At 44.2% G+C, this 27,343-nt stretch overlaps 1 protein-coding gene across 1 annotated transcript; it reads left to right on the top strand.

The window, feature by feature from the left end:
• Positions 1–1,116: 1,116 nt before the first annotated feature.
• Positions 1,117–26,983, top strand: LOC147693270 (pepsin A-like). The gene is made up of 9 exons (XM_086933664.1): positions 1,117–1,257; positions 12,446–12,602; positions 13,484–13,601; positions 15,284–15,402; positions 15,511–15,707; positions 22,963–23,079; positions 25,379–25,523; positions 25,817–25,915; positions 26,751–26,983. The coding sequence occupies exons 1-9, from the start codon at positions 1,205–1,207 to the stop codon at positions 26,874–26,876; spliced, it is 1,131 nt and encodes a 376-aa protein (XP_086789790.1). The 5' UTR covers positions 1,117–1,204; the 3' UTR covers positions 26,877–26,983.
• Positions 26,984–27,343: the final 360 nt, after the last annotated feature.

Consider the following 27,343-nt stretch of genomic DNA (forward strand, 5'->3'; position numbering starts at 1 on the left):
CTGAGAGTGTTCATGCCATCCTCACATGGACTGTCAGTATTCATGCCATTCTTGCATGGGCATACAGTCTGAAATGCCATGCTCTCATGGGCTGAGAGTGAATTCGTGAGTGAGTGCATGGGTAGAAAAATGATGGAATTCATGGGAGGAGGGGTGGATGAATGGATTAATGATTGGATGGATGAGTAGTTGAGTTAATGTTTTTATGGCAAGGCAGTGGATCAATGGATCTTTGGCCACAGTTTTATTAATGGCATAGTTGCTTCTTGCTCATGGATGCACCTGCGCATTGATCCATATATGCGCCAGGCTACTAACCTATTCATCCATCTGCATTCATCCACTCACATGGCTCCTTCTTCGAAGAAAATACACCCTTCCAGTGTGGCAATGCCCTTCCAGGCACACCTCGCTGCTCCTAATCCCTCCGTATCTGCCAATGAGTTTTAAAAACATTTGTTCTGGTGTGACTGTTTCTGTTGCTCCTGTGAACTCACTGTGGTTCTCCCAAGCACTCACAGTTCTGTGGCTTGCAGTACCTGAAACTAAGCACAAGTATTACCATTACAAAAGCACCTAATGATCCCATATTAATGCCTGCAAATGAACATATCCTCCTTGAAACCTCCTTGGCTCCTATTCTGTCACAGAGAGAGCCCTATGGGGTTAGGACAAGATGCTGGACTTTGACACAAGCTCTGTGGTTTGTGAAATGCATGAGTATTCACATGTGAGACCCTCGCACAGATATGGAGTCTAACCCTTGGCCACAGAAGGCTTCTTGGAAGTCGCCTGTGTTTCTGACTGTTGCACCACACACACTGGCTCAATGTGTCCTTATTTCAAGGTCCTGGCAGTACCCAAAGGGCACGTGCACCGCCACTCTCCCACAGGTATGTACATTTCCAGAAATCGCAGCACACACTGCATCTAATCTGTAAACATGATATGATACCCAGAAAAGCCTGTGTGCATTATTAGACATTATAGAGATCTACTGAGATTAGAAGTCTCAGTATAGCGTCTCTCTTTGGTGTTGGATAAGAGCCCCTGGTTTATCTCACACACGCAGTCCTTGTCTGCACGTGAAGGTTGTCCAAAGGACACCTTCTGTGGTATATAAGGAGCCCCTTCACCTGGGATTTTCACAACTGACTCCAGATTCTGAGTTCTGCCTTGGATCCTGCAGACCAAAAAGGAAACCATGAAGTGGCTGCTGCTCCTGGGGCTGGTGGCCCTCTCTGAGTGCCTGGTCAAGTGAGTATTTGCTATGAATCTCTAAGTGTGCTGCAGGGTCATGAGATGGGAGCTTAGACAAAGCCTAAGTGCCTGGTCAAGTGAGTTTTTGCTATGAATCCCTCAGGGTGCTGTAGGATCATGAGATGGGAGCTTAGATATAGCCTCGTGTACCTGTTATACTATACCATAAAGTCAAATAAACCAATAGCAAAGAGAATCTGTTTTATTATAAAGCATGGAGCTAAGAGGAGTCTCTGGTCTTCATGAACCGAGAGCACAGGCACATAGTTTTATTCTAAACCATAAAGTCTAGAGGAGTCTCTGGTCTTCATGACCTAAGAGCAAAGACACACTGCTTTATTCTAAACCATAAAGTCCAGAGGAGTCTCTGTTCTTCATGACCTAAGAGAAAAGACACACTGCTTTATTCTAAACCATAAAGTCCAGAGGAGTCTCTGTTTTTCATGACCTAAGAGCAAAGACACACTGCTTTATTCTAAACCATAAAGTCCAGAGGAGTCTCTATTCTTCATGACCTAAGAGCAAAGACACACTGCTTTATTCTAAACCATAAAGTCCAGAGGAGTCTCTGTTCTTCATGACCTAAGGATGACTTTTCTAAACCATAAAGTCCAGAAGAGTCTCTGTTCTTCACGAACTAAGAGCAAAGACACACTTCTTTATTCTAAACCATAAAGTCCAGAGGAGTCTCTGTTCTTCACAAACTAAGAGCAAAGACACACTGCTTTATTCTAAACCATAAAGTATAGAGGAGTCTCTGGTCTTCATGAACCAAGAGCAAAGACACACTGCTTTATTGTAAACCATAAGGTCTAGAGGAGTCTCTGTTCTTCATGACCTAAGAGCAAAGACACACTGCTTTATTCTAAACCATAAAGTCCAGAGGAGTCTCTGTTCTTCATGACCTAAGAGCAAAGACACACTGCTTTATTCTAAACCATAAAGTCCAGAGGAGTCTCTGTTCTTCATGACCTAAGAGCAAAGACTCACTGCTTTATTCTAAACCATAAAGTCCAGAGGAGTCTCTGTTCTTCATGACCTAAGAGCAAAGACACACTGCTTTATTCTAAACCATAAAGTCCAGAGGAGTCTCTGTTCTTCATGACCTAAGAGCAAAGACACACTGCTTTATTCTAAATCATAAAGTATAGAGGAGTCTCTGGTCATCATGAACCAAGAGCACAGGCACACTGCTTTATTCTAAAACATAAGGTCTAGAGGAGTCTCTGTTCTTCATGAACAGAGACTACAAAAATACTACCTTATTCTAAAAAGACACATTGCTTTATTCTAAACCATAAAGTCTAGAGGAGTCTCTGTTCTACATGAACAGAGAGCACAATCATAATGCCTCAGTCTAAAAAGACACATTGCTCTATTCTAAATCATAAAGTATAGAGGAGTCTCTGTTCTTCCACAACCAAGAGCAAAGACACACTGCTTTATTGTAAACCATAAGGTCTAGAGGAGTCTCTGTTCTTCATGACCTAAGAGCAAAGACACACTGCTTTATTCTAAACCATAAAGTCCAGAGGAGTCTCTGTTCTTCATGGCCTAAGAGCAAAGACACACTGCTTTATTCTAAACCATAAAGTCCAGAGGAGTCTCTGTTCTTCATGACCTAAGAGCAAAGACACACTGCTTTATTCTAAATCATAAAGTATAGAGGAGTCTCTGGTCATCATGAACCAAGAGCACAGGCACACTGCTTTATTCTAAAACATAAGGTCTAGAGGAGTCTCTGTTCTTCATGAACAGAGACTACAAAAATACTACCTTATTCTAAAAAGACACATTGCTTTATTCTAAACCATAAAGTCTAGAGGAGTCTCTGTTCTTCCACATTCAAGAGCACAGACACACTGCTTTATTCTAAATCATAAAGTCTTGAGGATTCTCTGGTCTTAATGAACTGTAAGCAAAGACACACTGCTTTATTCTAAACCATAAAGTCTAGAGGAGTCTCCCGTTTGCATTTCCTTTGCATATTGCTGTTGGGAGATCGTTTTGAACTAGAGGGTATCAAATGTGTTCCAAAGGACTAATTAATGTTGTGTTTGCTAAACATTTTATTAAATATTCGACCCTTATTGTTTAGAGGTTCTTGGATTACATTTTAGATTTATTGTAAAGATACTTCAATCACACAACATAAGGTTTAGCTAGCAATGTCTCACTCCTGGCTGAATTTAAAACCTTGAAAAACGGTCACTTGCCAATTCATGTAGCTTCCTTAATTTGTAAACACATCCTCTTTGTTCTTTAAAAGGCTGTTATGGGCTTGCACTTTGTTGCACCCTGTTTATTCTAGGAAACTGAAGATAAAAGATGGAAGTAAAGAGCTAAAAAAATAGCTCTGATCATCTGCACGTAGTCTGAGCAGTAAACATGTAGGGGCAGATTTACAAGCCCTTGCGCTACTTTTGCGTCACTTGTCCCATGTTAAAAATGATGAAAACATGGCTCAAGGGCCTTGTAAATAACCCCCGTAGTGTGCAAAGGTAAACTTAGACCAAAATCCAAGTTCAGACCTAAAGTCCAACTTTATTAGTAGTAAAGTTAGACTTTAGATCTAAACTTAGGGGCTTATACATGAGCCCTTGCGTCACTTTTACACTGCCGGTGTGTCACTTTTTGTGACGCACCAGCAGGGTAAAAAACGCGCCATGTTGCGTCATATTTACAAAGTGACATATCTAGGTAGATGCGTTACTTTGTAAACCCCTGCGCCACATTATCCCAGCACCAGGTATAATTAATGTATGCAAGGGGGGGCGTATTGCCGCAAGTAAGCTTCGTAGAAATGATGCAGTGAAATCTACCAGATTTCACTTCGTCACTTCTAAGGTGCAAATGCGTCAATATCTTACGCCTGCCTCACAGCAGGCGTAAGACTGACGCAGACCTTTTCAAATGGGGCTTGTCCCATGTGAAAGGACGCATTGCTGGAGTTGCCTCACTTTTGTGACATACTCCAGCAATGCGTCATTTTTGCACCTACAGATACCTCATATAAACTGACGTTTCTGTAACTCCTTGCGACATGATGCGTCACACTGTAAATACGTCGCATCATTGGTGTTGCAAGGAGGGCGCAATGAAAAGTGACGCATCGCTGTTTTCTCGCAGCGATGCGTCACTTTTCATAAATGAGGCCCTTAGACTTTTGGTGTAAGTTTACCTTTGTGAATCAGGCAGAGAAGTTCTCGATACAATCGTACCAATCCCATAGTACAGCAGGTGTCTCTTTCCTCGGCCTGGGCTCACCCCTAGCCATTAATGTATTCTCTCTAGGACAGTAACCGGTGTTGCCATTGCAGCCTCCATGCAGCACTCAGGACCCTCATGAATTAATATTTAGCCCCTGCCTAGGCAGGTGGTGGAGGGCACGAGAGGCGGCCATGTCTAAGTGCAGAGTTGTCTTAAGTGCATCCACCTGCGAGGTAGGTGCCCGCGTCGAGGTGTAGCAGAGCTGTCTCGGGTCATTCATCTTCTAGGTTGGTGCCAGGGCATAGGTGTAGGCATGGATGAGGGGTCTTCTTAACCTTCTTGCACCATCAGACAGGAGTACCTAGCAAATGCCAGCGATGTATCCGGTGAGCTGCCACAGATGTGGAGTTACCTGGCCCAGAGCGTCCACATGTAGACAAGAGGAATGCTGGCCTCCGTATGGGTGTTGTTTGGACTTGTGGAGCTTCAATACCGAACTGGTGTTTGGAGTCAATATTGGAAGGGGAGGGGTGCATTTGCAAAGGGGGCATCCATGTTCACCTGTCTTCTGGAGGGTGTGGGTAGAGGGTCCTATCATCGAGTGTGTCCTACTGGCAAGAACGTCCACAGGGCACACATTGGTGGTATGTGCATAAGGGGCCATCCTTCTTGTGGTGCCAGGTACTCGATATCTAATGATGGACTACCTGACACTGACGCGGCAAGCCCCTGAAAGTCTCTTCACAACATCTTAAAGGAGTTTTCATCTGGAACTGGAGCCAGTATTGCACCAATTCACTGAAGGGGTGACCACCGCTTTCATCTGGTCATACCTCAGCACCATCACTTCTTGTACTTTGTTCATCCATTTTGTCTCTCAAGTGTGCCATTCGATGAACCCTCTCCTGTTTTTCTGGCCCCTTGGCCTTCATCGCCAAGTCTGCTGTGCAGTAGACCAGGGCTTCTCCCCCTAAGTCATCATTCAAGGTTGGTTACTCGCTCTCACGCTTCCATCCCCTCTGGGAACCCTGTTATGAGCTTCCTGAGCAGTGTCCACCCAGGGGCTACCGAGGTGCCCCCGGGCACGGTACTATCAGACCACAAAAATCCAGATGATAACAGGCACTGGAGCCATCAGCAGAGCTGCCCCCTCCACCCCACCACCCCTGCGCTTTCTGCATCCTTCAGCATGGGGGGATCAGAAGTAGACCCCCACACATCCACCCTTCCTGGGTCAAATGGAAAAATGCCCTGTAACGTGGACCACCTGCGCCAAGCAAGTGGCAGATGTGTGCAGGTGTGCACCTAATATTCCCTCCAGGCGGGAGCAGAGCTACACAAAACAATTGGGCATTACTGGGTCTGCATGTTATTCCTCATTCCTGGGGGAAAAGCTTGTCTCACAGGAAGCATTGCCGGGGTGTTAATTCTGTCCCCGGGATCTGCCCGAGTAGATAACAGCGTGATAGGTCCCTGGGTGGGAATGCCATAGTGGAACATGGGAACCAAGCATAACACTCACTCACTGACACAAGGTCAGCAGAAGGAGTGTCATTGCTATAGAATCATTCATCTTTTTTCTTTGTGAAACCCTACTCTCCTGGAAAGAATTTAAGATCAGCAGCAGTTCTTTTCTCTTTTGCATTTCTGCTCCCTCAGAGTTTTGGCATCTAAGATGTGGAATCCCTCTCCCTCTCTCCTATACAGGGATGAACTGAGGGGCATATTAGCAAGGGCGTCTTCGCCGATTTAGCTGCAGCGATATTTTAATCGCCCTACCATGAAGCTGTCGCTAACAGCTGTTAGCGACAGCTTTCTGTCAAAAGCGAATGTTTTGGGGGGTGCTTTGCATGTCAGCGGTATTCATCGCTAATGACATGAAAAGTAGGCATTCCCAACCAAAAGACCACGGAAACAACCGCTAACAGACCTAACACCTATCAGCAATGAGGCCCCGGTTAGCGATGAAAAAAGTTGCAATAACCAGGGTTATCGCAGGAATTTTTACACCTGCTAAAATCCTGACTTAGCGATTATCCTCAATGGGAGACGGATTTCAAGGCTGAATCCCCCCTGCCTATTAGAAGCTTTACGCTAGTGATGAAAGTTTTATTGCTGTTTTACTTGTGTAAAACAGCTATCGCTGGATCTTTTATCGCATTGGAGATATACGTTGGTAATAACGTGTAATCTCTGTGATGGGATCCATCAATAGACGGCGATAAAAAAAATGCGCTAAGCGCAATTTGCGATATTTATTGCACGCCCTTGCTAATATGCCCCTGAATTATCATTTTGCAAAAATATAAAAACCTGGTTATTCAGATGGATCTGACTGCGGCTGCTTTTGATTTGCTGTTTGGATCTGTATTTGGGAACGAAACCTTAGCGCCGGGACACCTTGTGAGAAGTAACTAGGGACTTTACAAATTACTTTATTATTTAGTATTAAGGATTCCTGCGAGGGTTTCCCTTCAGTTTCCATTGTACCTTTCAGACATGTTTTCAATAGGGGAGGCATAAAGGGATGGAGGGCAGGGCGCGCAGGAATGAGAGGTACTGCTTGCAGCTAGCTGCATCTTACCACAGCTCCCCTGCCTCTCACATTAGAGGGGTACAAGAATGAAATGGTGGGGATCCATTATCATGCATTAATTCCCAGGTACTGGATGTAGTCTGCGCCCCTTGTCCAACAGCAGGATGGTATTTGAAGGCCATTTGGGGGGAGTTGCGGAAGTCGTGAGCTGTATTATAATGATGTCTGATATTTCCCAGTAGTTTTTTTCTTTTTGTTACATTAGGATATATTTTTAATTGAATGGCGGAGCACGGCATAAAGCAAGAATTGCAGGACGGTGACCCTTTCTGGACATAAACATGGAATGGAGATTTATAACTTCTATGTGTGCGGAGTTGTGCAACACACTTAGAAGTTGCAATTCGTAATTTTTTTAATTATTGTTTATGTACAGGAAGAGACATCCTCCTGCACATAAACAACCATTCATGGCAATTTGCTGTTGCTAAGTGTGCTGCGGCATGCAGCACACAAAGAAGCATCAAAAGCGCGGAGAATTTAATAATTTCTCCTCGTTTCGCCATGTTAAGACCAGGTTATTTTGGTGCAGCCCCATTTTTACACCACTCTTGTAAATATGGGTCAGCCTCAAAATCAATGGGTGTTGCGGGGGAATGCCCACCGCAACACCCATTGCCCGCCCCTTTCACACTAAGTATAGCGTGAAAGGGTGCCTTGTTCACAAGACAGTCTTAAGCCATGCTAAGTGGTTTAACGCCGCCTTGTAAATAACTTGAAGGGTTTATTGCTACAGGAACGTCGGTGGCGATAGGGGCTTGTAAATATGACCCTCAATTTTAATCAGTAATAGCACAGAATAGAAAACTACAGATTGGGACGCACAGGAACAGCACAAAGGTAAAGACCATATAAACACATACAGCCAACAATAAACCATAAGCATTCATTATGGTAAACCAATGTTGTAGGCCACTGCATTCTGCTTCTGGCAGTCTCAGTGACCCCAATCATGTGCAATAAGATGACAGCTAGCACAGCACAGGTGCGGAATAGAGTGAGAATACACTGCTGTGACAGAATAATAAGCAAACAATACACAATTTCAAAGAGTAAACCCCCAAACAATAATGCAATAACTAACTTACAGCAGTGGCAGCAGCAAACTAGAGAATGTTCATCCTTCCATGGTGGTCGGGTGGAAGGGGGAGGAAGGTCAAGATCGGGGGCCCAGGGGGCTTCGAAGGGGTCTGAGTCTCCCCCCACAAGGGGTGGCCTCCCGGAAAGGGAGAACCAGAAGGCCAAGGTGATCCAGAGCCCAATCCATCAAAAATAGATGCGCCCCCCTGAGACATAGCCGCAACACCACCGAGATACAGCCGCACCCCCGTGAGACACAGCTGCACCCCTACTGAGACACGGCCACTGAAGCAGCTGCAGAGATAAACCTGTTCCCAAGCAGGCTCTGCCTAGAGGCAAACAAGGAGATACACTCACTCTCTTATCCCCAATCCATCCAATTTTTCAGTAGTTAAGCAAAGATCTCCTGAAACACATCTGCTTTGCAGGACTCCTTCCTCATGAAGGTCATGATTGCGGTCTTCTGTTTCCCACCACTGATACCGTAGGCATTCACATTGTTCATAGACTTTCTGGTGAGGCACAGGAAAAATATAATATTGACCCCTACACCACGGTTTGGGGTCATTTGTTTTTTTGTTTTTAAAAATCAAACTCCCACTTTGTGAAGAGATGGCCACAGGACCAACAATCATCTCTATATATTAAAGGCAAAGTACCCTCAGGGTGGCAGAGATAATGTCCTCCTCTATCCCTGTGACAGTACTCCATCTGGCAAACTTTAAATGATTATTATTATTATTATTATTATTATTGTTATTGTTACTTGTTAACCTTGACAAATCACCCTGAAAGGGTCTCTAGGTGCTGCCGCAGACCTACATGCATGGGCTACAGATTAAGATATTCTGAGTAGTGGACTAACAGCATGGCCCTGATGCTGAGGCTTCAGTTCCCCAAAACATCCAGACTGGGTGGTATTTTGATAGCAGAAGCTGACACAACAACTGGGAGGGACCTCAGTTTACTTGTCGATGGGGTGAAGGATAGAGTGGCACTAAGATACGGAGTGAGGGAATGATGAGCAATGATATTAAAAAAGGCTCTTTTCAGTGCCATTAGTATACACATGCTGGCAAATGTATGCAAATGAGGTAAATTACACCTACTTATCAATTTATAGAACTTACACCCGACTAGATCACTTTTTAGCAAGTTCCTTCTTGATAAACATAATAACACATGCTGAAATTAGACACATACTCATCTCAGACCACGCACCGATTTACACATTGTTTGAAACTAACACATAATAAACTAAGCAGAAGAGATGGTGCCATAACAAATACTTCTCAGTGGTCTAGCTGTGAGAGACAAGGTCGCTGTACATACTACTAACATCATAAAAGAGAATGCCCAGGGGATGAGAATGATGAAAGTCTATGGGATACGTCGAAGGCTGTGGTGAGAGGGTTTCTTTGCTCAGCTTTGTCTAGGCTGACAACCTGTCAGGGCAAACCTAGAATCCACACTAAGGGAAATAGGGGAAATAAATAAAAGGAGGGGTGTGCTTAATCTCAGATGCAGAATGCTCACTCTAAGGGAATAAGTGAGAGAATTGGATTTGGAAAAAGGGGAAAGCACCATCTTCTGCTCTAAACAACAATTGTAGAATCTGCGCAACAAAGCTGGATGGGTAACTGCCCGGAGCCATAAGATAAAGCGAGTGAGTGAAAACACACTTGAAATACTGGACTTCCTGGGAAGGGTGTTCAGGATGATAACTGAGTTGCTAGCGCCTTTAGTAATTTCTACTTGAACCTTTATACAAAAGAGGTGCTGCCTGTGAACACATGGTCCAGTTGTACTTAAAAGACACAAATGTACACAAGCTTACACTAGACTGAACTGGGATGCCCTACAGTGTTGCAAAGAATAATTTCCCGCTTTTATCACCTGAAAACAGGCAACGCTCTGCAGCTAAGAGGTTGTCACCTTATTTCATAAAGCATTCACCCATGTCCCAATCTTGACACAACCTCTCAAGTCCTTTCTAACTCTGTCCTTGGAACATCCCATTTGGAAACAGTCCTCTTTGTTCATCCCTACTCCGGGTAAAGATTGTTTTTCTGTAGTTCATACCAACCAATCTCACTCCTTAGTCTTGATGGATCAAATGTTATTGGTCCATTAGTGGCTGAGCCGAGGCTGGTGCTCCCTGAAATCATTGACCCAATCAATGATACGAAAAAGGCATCACACATGAATGTCAACACAAACAAAACATCAAACAGGCTATCATAATTCTGTTGCCTATTGATTAAACTTTTGATCTAGTCAATGGAAGATACCTAGGAGAAACACTTAAGACCTTTCGGATCAGTACTAGGTGACTGGTTAGGCCATAGTGGGGTGTTGCAGGTGGGACAGGCACAGGTTAATGGAAGCCATTTCTTCCCCTTTTGATCTCGCGATGAACAAGGCTGGGTTCCCCTCTCTCTGATTCCATTTGCTGTCACCATGGATCCCTTCTCTGAGAGAATAGGCAGAGGTGAAAGGCAGATCCCAACATGAATTTTATTGTGGATGATGTTTCGCTCATATTGATTGACACACTCCCCTTCCTCTGGACCTTATTGGAAGATGATCCCAGGGTGGCAAAGGTTCTGTCATCCAGGTGAGCTTGGGTACCTTACAAGCACAGACTGTGTCAAAGCCTCAAGAACAAGAGGCAACAAGGATATACCACTTCCGACTTCCTGCTTAAGTGGGCCAAGGATGCAACACAATACCTAACAGAAAGCAACAGAAAAAATTGTCAGCTTGCATTACAACAGTACATCAGAAAGAAAATGTTACACCTGTTGTTTTAATAGAAAATGAAACTGTCATTCTGCCATGTTTTAAGTGCGACAAATAACAAATGTCACTATAACCAAACTTATAAAAGAACATTTTGTGACCATAAACAGATGGGTCATTGAGTCTGCCTTGCTTGGACTTGAACTTGTGCACTTTAGGTAACAGAGCATGCCTGCGTCAATTATTAATACACTGCGTCGTCTTATTATTTGTACATTCAATGGACCAATAATATATTACTCTGAGTCATAAAATCTGCAGAATATCTGAATCTAGTTATATTAAAACATTAGGGTGTTGAACCTTCCTTTCTTTTTCTGACAACCCCAATTGTTACAAACAAAAGTGACACATCCTGTATTCATGTCTCAGTTTCATAGACCAGGATGCTTTGCCACAGGTTTTCAGTTTTCAGAAAATGTGTGGCACTGAAAATTGATTTGACAAATAAGCAAACTATAAACACACGACAGATAAGCAGTAAAAATACATACCACATTTATTCTATTTTCCTGGGGTTAGTGCAAGTTGATACCCTAAGTGGGGTGGATCAAATAGAACATCTCCGTGTACAATGTTATTGATCCATATGTTTCAACCACATTTATACCCTCTTCGTGGTCAGCCTCAGGACATGTTTGATCACTGCATACATTTGTATTTCTTACTTTGATGATGATTGAAATATAGTGCATTTTACTTTTAATACCAAGCATAACAGTATAAGTAGGGGGATATCCAAAAGTCTTTCAGTCGTTACAAGTGAGTGAATGAGTGAATCATTGTTAAATATATTAAATAAAGTGAACCATAATTTGATACACCACAAGAGGACAACCATGGTTTAAGTCAACGTGAAAAGCAAATTTGTCCTACATATGGAATAAGCATAGTCAACCCTCAATGTAGCCAAGGCGCTTGTTACTATTAAGATGATATTGGGGAAAGAGTAATGTATAACTGGAGCTTAGTATCATTGGTACTCAAGCAAATATGGAGTACGGGCTTAAGAATAGAATAGGATTGTGCATTGTACATTAGGTTGTGTATCAGGTATGAAAGGATAGGACACACTTCAGGAGGTGGATCTCACTGGGGTTTAGGGGTAGACAATTATTCTTCATCTCTGTGGTCCTCCCTTGGAAAGTGAGAGTCTAGAGGCTGGAGCTGACCAAGGTGTCAGACAAATGGCTGTTAAGTGGTTGATGTGAAATAATATGGAAATATGAGTTAATGCCCAATATGATGCTACTCTTCTGAGAGTGTTGCTCCTAAGGCTCTTACATGTTCTAAAGATGAACCTTAGGCACATCTTGCCTTTATTCCTTACTACTAGATAAATTTTTAATTCCATTTTACCAGTCAGAAGCTCTTTTCATACGGGGTCCTCTATGGTTCGCTATTTCACTAAAACCAACCTTCAGACTACTCATTGAATTCATTTTTGTCTTCCTTTTCCTACTCATGAGTTTCTTTCTTTTCCCTCTCATTCAATAGGGTCCCCCTGATTAAAGGGAAATCCCTGAGGGATCGCCTGAGAGAGAAGGGCCTACTGGATGAGTTTCTGAAGACCCACAAAATTAATCCAGGCAGCAAATACTTCCCAGATTTGGCTGCTCAAGTGGCCAGTGAGCCGATGACCAACTACATGGATGTGAGTGCAACATACCTCCCCTGTGCGCGTTTTCACATTTCCATTGGAACATTCAGCGCTCTATACATTGCATGGTGTGATGTGTCAACAGGCAATGACCCACTGGCTGTGGAGAATGGTGGATCTGTAGGCTGTGCTAGCACAGGATATAAACAATGAGTGTGCAGCCATCCTCTGAGGTCTTGATGCAATAGAGGTTTGCCGGTTGTGGTCGATGGATACCTGTCATTGACCAGGAGAAGAGCAGGTCCTGAATGACTCCGTGTGAGGCGTTGACTGCTAGGGTTGAGTTATGTACACACTGAGCACCAAGAGATGTTGCATGACAAACAGTAGAGGAGTGAGGAGTCTGTGCAATGGTCTGTGACCTCTGGTTTGTGTGTATGTGTTGTGCACAGGGATGTTTGTCGAGGCCCTGGCCAACCACTAGAGACATGTGTACAGCATTTCTGGTGTGGTCGTAATGTGACAGACATTGGAGTCATGTGCACTCTTACATAAGATATTTATGGATGTATGTCATTACAACGCATGCTTTTACAATGCATGCCATTACGACGCAACTTTTACAACACAAGTCGTTTAAACGACTTGCGTTGGGGGGCGCTGGATAGTGAAAAGTTTAATTTACTATTCCAACTCCAGTCCCCGTGGATAGTAGGGAAGGTGTTGAATAGTAATTAAACTATTCCCTATCCTAGAGCGCCCTCCAGCGCAATTCGTTGTAATGACTTGCGTTGTAAAAGTTGTGTCGTAATGGTAGTGCGTTGTAAAAGTTGCGTTGTAAAGGATGTTTCCCGATATTTATTTCACAAGAATAATGCTGTTTAAGTGACCAACAGTACCTAACATAATTTAAAATCCCTTCCAATACCCATTAGATGTCTTATTATGGGACTATCTCCATTGGGACTCCGCCTCAAGACTTCATCGTGATCTTCGACAGCGGCTCTTCGAACCTCTGGGTCCCATCTGTGTATTGCTCCAGCTCGGCCTGCTGTAAGTATCTTCTGAGGTCTCATCCATCCACAGGAGCTTCTTTCTAAGTCTATGTAGACTTGGCATCCAGCAAGACAAAGGAAATACATATATCAAGGTAGCCACTGAAGACTTAGGGCCTGATTTAGGTCTTGCTGGAGGGGTTTCTCCGTCACAATAGTGAGGTATATCTCATCTGCCGAAATATAAATCCCATTATTTCCTGTGGGATTTGTTTTCGGCGGATGGTGACCTGTCCGCCAAGATCTAAGCCAGGTCCTGAATTTCTTTGGCTGTAAGCCAGGCATCCCAGGCTAATGTGGGGTACAAAGACAACTATATATGTAGACAGTTAAACAAATTGGGAACCTCTATCTGCCAAAGACCTGACATGGTTTATCGGTAGTCCTTATTTTCCTAGTACCACTGACTTGCATGGACTCTGCCCAGAAAGAGCTCTGGTTACCTCTTCTCTATCGAAGAGATAAGCATTGAAACGCTTCCCAGGTCCTGCTGTCCCCAGTGAGGGTCGTTTGGTCTACATGAGACTCTGTTTGAATGAAGCCCTTACTTAAAGGGTCTAGAAATTAGTTTATAGCTTTTTATAGAGTGATTATATTGGTATGACAGATGTTTCCACCCTTTAGACATACATCAACTTGATGGCGCATCTGGGAAACGGTAACAGCATCGAAGTTGTAAAGATTCCCAATTTCAATGTAAAACCTGGTATTTGAGTTTCAAGTATTTATGAACGACTTGAGCTGGCATTGCCTGCTCCAGTATCATGGGTATGACCTGCAAATATTTCTTTGTGTTAGTTTTTACTTTTTATTGCCCCTAAATCTAAATACTTATAGTCTCTGGGGTGGTATCCTGTGTTGAGAGTAAAGATGTCTCAAGAAGCATATGGATTTTCTGCAATATTGAAAGAACTTCAGAACTATCTCTTTGTCAAATTGGAGATATTAATTAAAAAAAAATAGTTCTATCCAATTGAGCTCTTACCCCTGCTAGACAGATGGTAATATCTGGGCCAAAATACCTCCTTGCACAAAAACTATCCTTTGAGGCATATTCCTCTTTGTATGGGTGCTGCAGAATGCAAAGAGGAGGTAACAAGGAGATATTTCTCCCCGATACACCAGACTTGGGGAGCTGCACCATTTTGGTGCAAACCCATGTTTGCAAGTTTTTGTAAATATGTGTTTGAATCAAAATCCATGGGTGGGTGAACTGGAATATTGACTTTTAGAAAACCATGCAGAGCAATTCAAATTGGGCTTTGTGTGGGTTTGTAAATCCAAGAATTGCATCTGGACTGTCCCAAACACATATCCGGGCCAATGTGTGGTGGAAATGCAAGTCAGAGAAGGACAGCCAAGGTGGGCCTGGACGAGCGACAGAAGAACAGCTCATATTACAAGTTCATGAAATGATCCTTCGAAATAATCAACACTCTGAAGGACTAAAACTGATAACTGTGATGTTCTTGTTATTTTTATTTGCATTTATCTATTACAAATACTGCCTCTTGGCTTTTATATTGTCGTAATTACTAAGGGAAACAAAAGTCACCAGGCACAATTATAGGCAGAGTATGTAGCCTCAAAGGGCAGATGCCAGGGTTCAGCAGCTCCAGCCTGTCCTGGAGGAGATTCTTTTGATGGTTCTGTGCTAATTATGCCTTTTCAAACCCACAGCCAATCACAACAGGTTTAACCCTTCCAGCTCTTCCACCTTCCAGTCCACCAGCACCAGCCTGTCCATTGGTTATGGCACCGGAAGCATGACCGGGGTCCTGGGATACGACAATGTGCAGGTAGGAGGACCAGGGGCAGCACCCTGAGCTTGGACAGATGTGTCCAAAGGACTTTCACAGCTGGTCTTTGCTTCATGACCGTGACCATCTCTTTCCTTCTCCTCGTAGGTTGGAGGCCTCACCATCACCAACCAGGTCTTCGGCTTGGCCTACACAGAAGCAGATTTCTTTTCTCAGACGCAGTTCGATGGCATCCTGGGACTGGCCTTTCCAAGCCTTTCCGAAGATAATGCCACCCCTGTTTTTGACAATATGTGGAATCAGGGGCTACTCTCGGCAAATCTCTTCTCCGTCTATCTGAGCCCGTAAGTCAGGTTGTTGTCACACACTCTACCCACCATATGATGGGGCAACCACATGTTATGTTATTTAATTATTTATAAAGCGCACAGCTACTCGATAGAGTGTCCCGCCGCTAAGCTGAGCGTGCAAAAACATTACGAGGTAGACTCTCTAGATGGATTGATCAAGGAATAACCATGTTTTGAGTTGTTTTCTGAGGAGCGCTAAATCATCCAATTGTCTGAGTGTAGTAGGCAGCCCGTTCCAGAGACGAGCCACTTGTACTTGAAAGGAGCGGCCGCCTCTGCACAAGTGGACAAACCTAGGCACCGTCATCAGATGTAGTTGAGAAGATCTTAAATTTCTACTAGGAGTATAAAAAGACTCCCGCTTCCTGATGTATCGGGCTCCTGTGCCATGAAGTGCTCTAAAGGCCAACACAAGGGCCTTAAAGTGAATTCTTTTGTGAATAGGCAGCCAGTGTAAATTCTTTAGATGAAGGGAGATCCGTTCTCTAGGATCCAACATAATGATAGCTCTGGGAGCCATGTTTTGAATAACCTGGAGTTTATGCAGGAAGCAATCCAGTAGGCCTAAGTATAGGACGTTAGCGTAGTCCAGTCTTGATGTTATAAGGGCCTGGACCACCGTCCTTCTATGGTTGAGTAAGAGGACATAAAAGGAGTATTTGTATAAATTGATTATCTTGTCCTGGATCTCCAGGTGTTTATGAATACCCAAGCCAGTGGTACTCATCCTATCAATCTCAGTAGATTGAAAGGCCAAGTGAACCTGGCAGGATGATTCAAAGCTGTAACCAAGAGGTAGGAGTGGTGTTTCTGGATGTTTAAATAGAAGTAGTAATAATGTCAGTGTCAAGGGTACTGTTGAGAAGAGACATCAAAGCCTCATGAGTAAACTCCTGTTTATCAGTGTCACAGCCTCCAACCATCACCGCAGCGAACAGCTGAAGAAACCGTCACCAACTGACCATGGAATGTTGGTGACAGCGGGAAACGGTCACGGCAGGAAAGGGGAAGTAACCATAGCAGGTTATGGGGGGTGGAAAAGGTAGGACAACAAGGTGAGGGGAAAACCAGGGGAATACACCTTACAACACATCTCCCCCTTATGAACAAAAGAAAACCAGGAATAAAGCTGGTCCAAAAGAAACATCCATAGTAAGAAAAAATAGAGAACCAGGTCTAACCCAATGCGAATACATTCAAATAGTACAGTAGTTCTGAAAGTGAGAAACACCATATCACACACCCTAGTACAATACAATATTCCCACAGCAACTAAAGAACTACAGATTAGTGTGGAACATAATCTCTGTGCCACTCCAGAACTCTATATGGTGTCATGCTCCTCCGACCATATTTTGATCCGGTATCACCCCTTGAACACACCTTCGGACTGTTCTTGATTAAGAAGGGATGACAATCAGATAACATGTCCACACTCCGAGTGCGGCGTTCATCCAGAGTAACCAAATTCTTGCCCACTTTGACCACATTCATGGGATCTAAATACTTGCTTCCCCCTCCTTGATGAGACACTGGTAATTTGACCAGGAGAGTGTCTCCCACTTTCCACCTGCCTTCTACAGCACCATACTTTGATTCATACTTCTCTTTGTAATTAAGCTGGTGAAGCTCTGCAAGCCTGTTCATCTCATCCCTATCCACCCATCTGGGCTCTCCTCCACCCAACCAGTTAGGTGATACTTGGTTCCGGGTAGTCTTACCAGGAATGGTGAGACATTGATAACCAAGTTGGGTGTGGTATGATAGGACCACAGCATGCTTTGGAGAGTCTGATCGGCAGGTGTTCTTGACATTAAGACAATTGTAATGCCTAATTCATGATGCACAACCCTATAATCCTTAAAGTTATTGCTAAATGTACCAGGTTTAACGGGTCAATCATGAATGATCTTGCTTTTGACTTGTTCCAAGGTCTCATCAATGCCCAGCTCAGATTCCCACTCTTCCTTAGAAATTCCCGGAATTTCCACTGAAGCCACAATCTCACCACTCTCAGACATAGCATCACTCACCAGCATTTCTTCAATCCAGGGTAACCGTGAAAGACAATCTTCAACCTTGTTCCTGTTACCAGGCACATATTCTATAGTGAAATTGAATCCTTCCAGACCTAAGAGCAATTTGTTAATCCTGGGGGTCGTGGCAACCCTCCCTTTGATCGAGAACGTGTACATCAATGGCTTGTGGTCAGTGCATTCCCCAAAAGGAAGACCCCATTGAAAAGAATTTAAATGGCCAATAGCCCAAGAACAAGCCAGTGCTTTTCTTTCAACTGTAGAGTAATTGCACTCATCTTCTCTCAAAGCTCTATACACAAAGTCTACAATCACTTCCTTGCCATCTACAACTTGCAACAATGCCACACCAACACCGCTAGGATCTGAGGTCAAAATAGTTTTGCGACATATATCAAACAGCCCAGAGAGGGAGCATTCACAATGGCCTCCTTGATAGCCTCAAAAGAACTCTGACAAACCTCCTTCATGATAGAAAGGGTATTATTCTTCAATAAACTCCTTAAAGGTGAGGTAACATCTGCAAAATTCCTGACAAACTTATTCATATATTATGTCATCCCCCAAAAGTACCTTAACATGTCTTTATTCTTTGGGGAAGGCACATCTCTCACAGCTCTGACCAAATCTAACTTTAGCTTAACTCCATTCTTTGAGATGGTATGTCCCAAGTAGTCTATAGAATCTACACCAATTTTGCAGTTATCTTTACTTATTTTGAAGACAGCCTCTTTGAGACCCTCAAATACATTTCTAAAAGTGGCTGCATGTTGTTGTACTGACACCCCATGAATAAGGATGTCATCCTTGAAACAAAGGACGTTATCAATTTTCCCAAAATGCTCTGCATGACACACTAAAATACAGCAGCAGCTGAAGCTAAGCCGAATGGCATGCAGAGAAATCTGTAGGCACCAAAAGGGGTAATAAAGGATATAAGCGACCTAGAATCAGGTGTAACTCAATTTGATGGTAGGCAGATGATAAGTTGATCACAAAGGCCGTACTGGCCATAGCGGGCACCGGGCAATACCCCGGTGCACCGCACGGGTGGGGGGCGGTTTTGGGCCCATGTGGGCCGTTTTTGTTACAGGGCCGAAAATCGGCCCTGTACCAAAATTGTCCGACAACCGGCCCCGGCAAAGAGCTCGGCCGCACCTCCAACTCCCCCCGAGTGGGGAGGGGGGCCAGCCAAGCACTTTGCCAGGACCGGTTGTGATTCCCAGTCCAGCCCTGTCAATCACACTGAAAATCTCTGCCTTACCCATCATGCTGACCAGTTCATTGATGTGAGGGAGGGAAACCGATCTACCCAAATGTTTCTATTCAGATCCCTCAGGTCCACACAGATACACAAACCCCTTCCCCCAGATTTCTGAGCAACCACAATCGAAGAAAGCCACAAAGAGCTTTCAAAGGGTTCAATAATGCTCAGTGAAACTAACCTGCCCAACTCTTCCTTCAACAGAGCTTGCATGAGGGTGGGAATGGGATGCACTTTATGAATTACTGGAACTGCATTATCATTTACTCTAATTCTGTGCTGGAAGCCTTTTAAATGACCCAGATCATCACAGAACATCTCGGGGAACTCATCACAAATAGCATTGAGCTCCAGTTTACTCCCTTCTACAGGAAACACAGTTTAAACTCTGTCAGTCTCAAGCCTGACGCCTAACTCTTCCTGGTGAGCCCATCCCAACAAACATGATCCGTTTCTTGTAAGGTAAACTTCCCTTATGTCAAATGTACCTTAACTTTAATTGGCATACAGAACATGCTCACCAGAGGAATGGGATCCTTATTATAACTTTATGGATCTGTATCAGGTGAATTCAGCGTGTAATACCTGCCAACGAACTTTCCTTAAAAATGTTGTAATCAACTAAAGTATATGGAGAGCACGAGTCAGCAAATTCATGAAATTCAATGTCATCAATTAAAACAATGCACTTAGGGTAGTTCGCACCCTTGCACAACATTTTTTTTCAATTTGGAAAAAATCAATCTCATTGATTGCATGAACATTTTTTCTTTCTGAACATGCATTTTACAAAGTGTCCTCTTTTATTACACTTCCTACAGACTGTGGATTAAACAGGACCACTTGGGCTGTTTGCTGAATGATTGCAATTAGCACAACGGTAACACCTTATTTTTCAGCCCTCCTATCTTCTAAAAACTTGCTAATAAAGGGTTCACCAAATGTTTTGCTTGAGAAGCCCTCCTTCTCAACGCTTTCAGAATCAACTTTACTTTTCACCACCTGCATTGTCTCATTCCCATTAGAATGCTTCATTTCTCTAACACACTCAGCTGTATGTTTGATACCTTAAGCTATTTCCACAGCAACATTTTAGTCCGTGTTTCAAGACAGCAACGTCTCTTGGATTTTTGCGTTATTAAAGCAGTGTACGACCACCCTGACAATGTTCTCAAACTACCTCATCGTCTCTCTCATTTTTACCAGTAGTTGGCACGCAGCCGACTGTGCCTTACTAGGACAAACTAAATAATACACTTTCAATCTATCATCTTTTGAACCCCTTAGCCCTGCCTGATGGCGTGGGAACCCACCAACCTGCTAAACCAAGAGCCAACCTCTTGATTAGATAGAGACCCTCCTTCTGTCTGCAGATAAAGGGGGTTTGTGAGAATGCATTCAAATCTCTACATTGTCTCCCATCGTAGGGAAGGCTGACGCTTACCACACTTTGCCTCCATCAAAGGTGATGAATGACTGCACTCCAAATGAAATGACTAGTCCTTTGTTCCCTACCAACCACCTGGAGTCCCACCGCTCTCAATAACAGATTCTTAACATCATGAGTTCTGATATGAAAGATTTGCTGGCCACACCTTTCTTTATCAAGGGAACTTCCACAGGAGCCACTCACCGAGTATCCTCAGACTGAACCGCACCTTGCATTGGTCCCGGATGTCACGAGCATCAGACTCCACTGTCTCAAACGAAGCACTTGGTTTACCCTGACACTCAGGCTCCTATCTGCTATATACTCAAGGCATAGCCATCTTTCGATGCTTTCATGGGTCTATTATGGACTTGGAACTATAGTCCCCTTGACAACTTTGGGCCATTCCCAGGTCAAACACAGCCCTTACTTTTGCGTGCTCTGAATTTTCCACATGGCAGTTGGTAGCACATTACAAATGTTTAAAAAAAATAAATACAATTATGTAAATCATGCCTGCTGCCTTCTGCTAATCAAAACCACACGTATAGACACCAACAGCCGAAAACAACAACTGGACTGAGAGGAAACCAGCAGTTTGGGTTACCTTTATAGCGATGTGCAGCTGGACGGCTCAGAGTTTCCTTGAGGCGCGCATGCGTAGGTCTAGTGGATACTCTAGGAAGAAGCTGGGATGCCCTGGTTGGGTCACTTTGGTGCTCGCCTCCACCAAACTTGATTACATCTGACTGGAGCTCACGTGGAAGGAAAGAAGGAACTCGAGGTGACCTGGGGGCCGCTCATGAGAAGGTCTGGTGCCTGGTGACCAGGTGGAGCATCAGCGTTGGGGGACATGGACATCCTGACTTGAGGGTACACTTTATATCAGGACATGATACCCAGCGTTTGCAAGGAGCTCCAAAAACACAAGGGGGTCCAGGTGACACATGCTGCAAGTAAATGAGAGTTGACAAGGTCAAGCTCAGGCACGAAATGTTCCTACTCTAGCAAAACACTCAGAGAAAGACATTGTAGGACATATTCACAAGGAGCTTGCGCTACCACTGTGTAATTTTTTTTTGACGCAGCAGCAGTGCTTTTTTTTCTCCATATTTTCAAAGTGGCACATCTAAGGATATACGTCTCTTTAGCCAGGATGCGCATTTTTTTACTACGCCTGAATCGGCTGTGTCGCGTTAGAATTAATATATGAAAGTTAGGCGTAATGTAAGTGCACACATATGGAAGGTAACAGTAAATCACACATTACATGTCATTAATGACTTATGTCACACACCTGTTGGACCAGTGGTTCACATAAGAAGACTATATCCACTTATATGCGTGACATCCAGGTCAAAGCAAGGTGAGTTTTTTACCTTTTGACACTCTATTACATTGATCCCCATATAGTAGGACACTTGCGGAAGCTAAAACTGACGCATCGCCTCCTTCTTTGACCAACTACAGCAATGCACCACTTTTTGGGCAAATGCCTTGCAGCATTTCTGATGCATCTTTGCGACCTTGCGCCACAGACCTCCATATTGTAAAACTGGTGCATCCATGGTGTAGTAAGTATTTTTCATGCAGGCGAAAGAAATGTTGACCCATCGCTGTCTTGGGGCATCAATGCGTCGTTTCTTGTAAATAAGGCCATGTTTTTTTCATATCCAGCAGAGGAGTGTTCCTGCACTTTACTCCCCTCACACACAACATTGTATTCCAAAGGGCAGCACATGCAAGTCTCGCCAGCCATGCTTCGTCCTGTGACCTGAAGGTTCTGTTGAGCATGTACGACCCAAACCCAAACATCCAATGGACAGAACCTCCATAGCAAGGGCTTTATGCACCATTGTTTTTTTGGTAAACAGGTTAAGACTTCATTAAGTTGAGTTTGTAGTCAGAATGGATGGTTGATGTTGGCAGAGTGGTAGGGACGCCTGGGCTTTATCTTTGGAGAAGATACTACAAACTGTTGCGAGATGGGATGCGGGCAGGGGGGATGACGTGTAGGTGGGAATCCGGAGATACTGCTCCACTGTTCTGCGGTTGATGTGCCATATCTTACTGTCGCATTTGCAAAGCCGAATAAAATGTATTATAACAAACAGAATGACTAAGCGTGACTCCACAGTCCAATAGATTCAGCACCAGCCCGGCCACACTGCCATACCAACTGTCTAAATGCACCCTTCACTTTGTGGCTGCTCAGACTCAAAAGTTGATATTTTACTACACAACAGGACAAGTTCACAACCTGACACCTTAGAATGAGTAGAATTTACACTTCTAGCCGGTTAGACATTGATTGTCAACCTGAGAACCACCCCAACACTGGGCGTCCTCCTGACTATGCCCCGGTGTGAAAGTCGCTCACATCGAAGTGGTGCGGATTGAAATAGACGGAGCTGAGTTTTCCACTCAGAAGACAATACCACATACTGCTGCATCTGTGAAGCCTCTCTTGTTTGTACCCTCATCATTTGATACTCAACTTTCTCTTCTTCGTGGTCACAGGAATGGAGCCAGCGGGAGCGTGGTGATCTTTGGTGGCTACGAAACTTCCTACTACACTGGAACCTTGAACTGGATCCCTCTCTCCGCCGAGACCTACTGGCAGATCACCCTGGAGAGGTAGGTGCAACAAACAGCAGGTCAGGAGTAACAAAGGACAGGTCAGGAGTAACAAAGGACAGGTCAGGTGTAACAAAGGACAGGTCAGGGGTAACAAAGGACAGGTCAGGTGCAACAAACAACACGTCAGGGGTAACAAAGGACAGGTCAGGAGTAACAAAGGACAGGTCAGGAGTAACAAAGGACAGGTCAGGTGCAACAAACAACAGGTCAGGAGTAACAAAGGACAGGCCAGGAGTAACAAAGGACAGGTCAGGGGTAACAAAGGACAGGTCAGGGGTAACAAAGGACAGGTCAGGTGCAACAAACAACACGTCAGGGGTAACAAAGGACAGGTCAGGAGTAACAAAGGACAGGTCAGGGGTAACAAAGGACAGGTCAGGAGTAACAAAGGACAGGTCAGGTGCAACAAACAACAGGTCAGGAGTAACAAAGGACAGGTCAGGTGCAACAAACAACACGTCAGGGGTAACAAAGGACAGGTCAGGGGTAACAAACAGCAGGTTAGGAGTAACAAAGGACAGGTCAGGTGTGGGGACTGTCAGCTGCAGACAGGCGGCAGTCAGCAACTCAATAGATCAGTGAGCTATGGTTAGGGAGAGAACCACTCGCACAAACCCACCCGGCTGTTAACAAATGTTAGCTTTTCTGCTATTGGTGCAGAGGAGGAAGTGATGAGCCGGCCCCTGAGCACCACCTCTCTTCCACACTGAAATTGACACCAAACCCAGGGCCAGTTTCAATAAAATCCTTGAAAATTTCCACAAATTATCAATGTATGAGGATTGAGGACGCACAGTAAGAAACAGCAAATGCTTGACACCCATATGCCCACTGCAGCCAGGCCCGGCACATTCACTTGGGGGAGTGGGGAGATGAGGATCTTTTTTCTTTTTAATTTCTAAAAATTTAGACATTTAGTAACACGTTTCTGACCTTACTAAAGGTACATTTGCAAATCAGGCCACTGGTAACTATATGACTTTACCAGGGATGTGAATACATGAACCTCTGTGCACAACATCTCCCTGCTCCACACCGGAGGTGCACACGTGATGCTGGAATAGTGAACACGGTTGGTTAGAATATGTAGGGCCTCATTTGGAGAAGGGCCCTAGTGGAACATTTGACATATGTAGTCAGACGCCTTGCTGCCTCCTCTTGTTCCCCTCACTGAAGTTGCTTTCAGATTGTGGAATAACTGCCAGCCGCCCTAGTGGAAACTCAGGGGCATACTTCTGAGCCGCTTGTACCACTGTAGCACAGCTTTTTGTGAAGCTCCGGTGGGGCAAACCACAAAGTAATTTCAAGAAAGCCACGCAAAGCAAATGCCTCATAGATATGGAGTGAGGCAAGACAGCGCAAATCAATGGGTTGCCAGACTCTGCGCTAGGGAGGCATTTCATGGGCGTTGCGATTGGTGTCCCCACACAACACCCATAGATTTTGACACTTCTCCAGATATGCAAGACCATGTAGAAAAGTGGATGCGCAAAAACCTTACGCTTTTCCAGGGGAGGTAATTAACCTAATTTCTCTTCTTTATTCCTCTTTTTAAGAGGAAAACGCTACCTACGTTTTTTCTTGTGCACGAAGGTGCCCCTTCCTGCACAAAACAATCCTGTCGACAACACTGGCACCCTTGCACCATTTCTACATTGGTGCAGGCTGCTGAAACAGTACCAGAGCAGGGGGAAAGGACAGGGATGCACCGTATTAGATAAATACAGTGCATTCCTGCCCGTTTACTTTGACGTAGAGCAGCGCTGCGAGCTGACTTGCTACCCTGCCTTACGCCAAATCCCCATAAATATGTCCCTCACTTTTTTCAGACCTGAGGATGGTGACGATTTGCAACAGAGTGTCCACCTAATTTTGATGAGGAGCTTTCTGTCCCGGTCTGCCATCTAAATCATGATGGCCCCTGGCAAAACATTTCTTTACATGTCCAAATCATTCAGGGATAGAACTCCAAGCAACTTTGGGACTCTATTGATGCTGTCCCTGAGGATGGTCTCCTGTTGTGGAGATCTTTCTTCAGTGATACCGTGAGTTATGACAGATCCCTCAGGCAGCCTTCGCGTAGTTTGGTTTCCCAGATGCACCACCTTCAGTTGCCATATGAAAAGAATTTGAGGGACACTGTGTGCTGGCTAGAGAGACAACAAAATCTCATGAATACCACTAAAAATGGCAAACCTGTACTTTTTCTTCAAGATTTGTACTCAAAGATGAATATTTAAATACATTTTGTAGTATCTTAGCTGTAATCCAATTCCTCTTCCATCTCTACCTCCAGTATCTCCATGAACGGGAATGTTATCGCCTGCAACGGAGGCTGCCAGGCCATCATCGACACCGGAACGTCCCTGATTGCTGGTCTGTCCCCCGGGATCTCAAACATCCAGAATGCGATTGGAGCTTATCAGAGTTCAAATGGCGAGGTAAGAGATGGGGTACAGAGGGGTGATCCTACCAAGACCTTATGCATCTCTGGGAGATCATGATGTCCGAAGCGGCATAATAAGGAAAAGCCAATCACTGCATCTGAGGTCATTCCATTGGACCAATTCTGTTCTTCTCATCTCGTTACTCGCTGATCTCTTAAACAACCTTGCGGATAATTCCACGTTTCATATCTTCATTCTGTAATCCATCAAATGCACAGCAATGTCTGGATCATGTTCTCAAAACACATGTTCTTTCATTTACTCTTTTCTCCTTCTATGTTCCTCAGTATGTGGTGAACTGCAATTCCATCAGCTCCCTGCCTGACATCGTCTTCACTATCAATGGCGTCGGGTACCCGGTGCCGGCCAGCGCCTACATCGACCAGGTAAGGAGCATAAACAGCCTCTGTGTGTCTTCCAGGTGCTAGCACAGAGCCTTAAAATCAGAAAAACTCTGCCTTCCTAAGGATAGCACTAATGAAGCCTGAATTTGAGGTGCCCTATAAAATAGGCAAAAGAATGGGCCCATTTCCCACTTCTTCTACAATAATGTGATGCTTCCGACTCCCTCCTGAAGAGTCAGACCGGCCGCTGCATCCGAATATTGGGTGCCAGAGTAGGGTGGCCCTTGGAGACCTCTTTTCATTTCCTCTTAATTCAACCTCTCTTAAAAGAATTGTTGATTGCCTCTGCGAGCTTTATCTCAAGCTATGGGACTCATCACTTGACCCGACTCAGGTTTTAAGAATATCTGAATTCATTTTATGTTAGAAAACATGGGGGGGCATAAATGCTATTAAAACATTGGACAATTTTGAGCTCCATTGAAAACAATAAAGTGCTCAGGGCTTCTAATGGAAGGCAGAAGCCCAGAGCATCAACATTCAAATGTTTTACCAAGGCCTCACAGAACCTGAGGGAATTTCAACATCCTGGGGCTCCGTGAGGCCTTTGTTTTACAAAGTAGAGCATTCTGCCCTCTAGGGGCGGAATGTTCTAATAGCCTTAGCGCCCTCCGTAGCGTGATCTACCAGCCATTAAACTACCCTTGTTAAAGACCCTCGCCTTCAGCTCAGGCCTTTTACGGTGGAGCAGACCTTTAATGGCCAGTAGAGCCCACTACGATGTGCTCTAAGGCTATATTAGAACATTGGAACTCATAATCAGTCCCTGTAATACAATCTAAATCTTTACGTCCGTATGTCTTCCTGTCCTCCCCAGAACTACTGCAGCAGCAACTTCCAAGAGACCGATGGAGTCTGGATCCTGGGAGACGTCTTCATCAGGCAGTACTACGTTGTTTTCGACAGAGCCGCCAAATACATTGGCCTCGCCACCGTTGCATGAACATGAAGCTTGTCAGTTGTCCTGTGTGAGTTAGAGGAAGAGGTTGTGTAAAATGACTGAGTGTTTACAAACGTTGATTGAATAATAAACAATCATGGTGAACCACAGCAGCTTCTCTTCTTTTACTGCTCAATTAGGGTTAGATTAATTTAGATTAAATATGAAAAGTGCCTCAAGAATTCAAGTATGTTCCTTTATTTAATTACTTATTCATTAGAAAGGGGGGTTATGTCAGCCTTCTTACAGATAGGGTCCTCCCATTTTGGCAATCGGCTTGATCCTAGTACATTCTCTGACTGGATTTCAGCTTTTCAAGTACAGTTTTCATCACTGCGAAACCTTTTTTAGGGTCATTCCCTAACATAAGTATCTCCAGCTCGTACCTTTCATGAAAAGACCCTGTTTTATCGTCCCAGGGTGCATCTTGTTACTTCAATCAAGGTGTATACAATGGCACAGGGTGTCAT

This window comes from Lissotriton vulgaris, chromosome 8, assembly GCF_964263255.1.
Source record: "Lissotriton vulgaris chromosome 8, aLisVul1.2, whole genome shotgun sequence".
NCBI lineage: Eukaryota > Metazoa > Chordata > Amphibia > Caudata > Salamandridae > Lissotriton > Lissotriton vulgaris.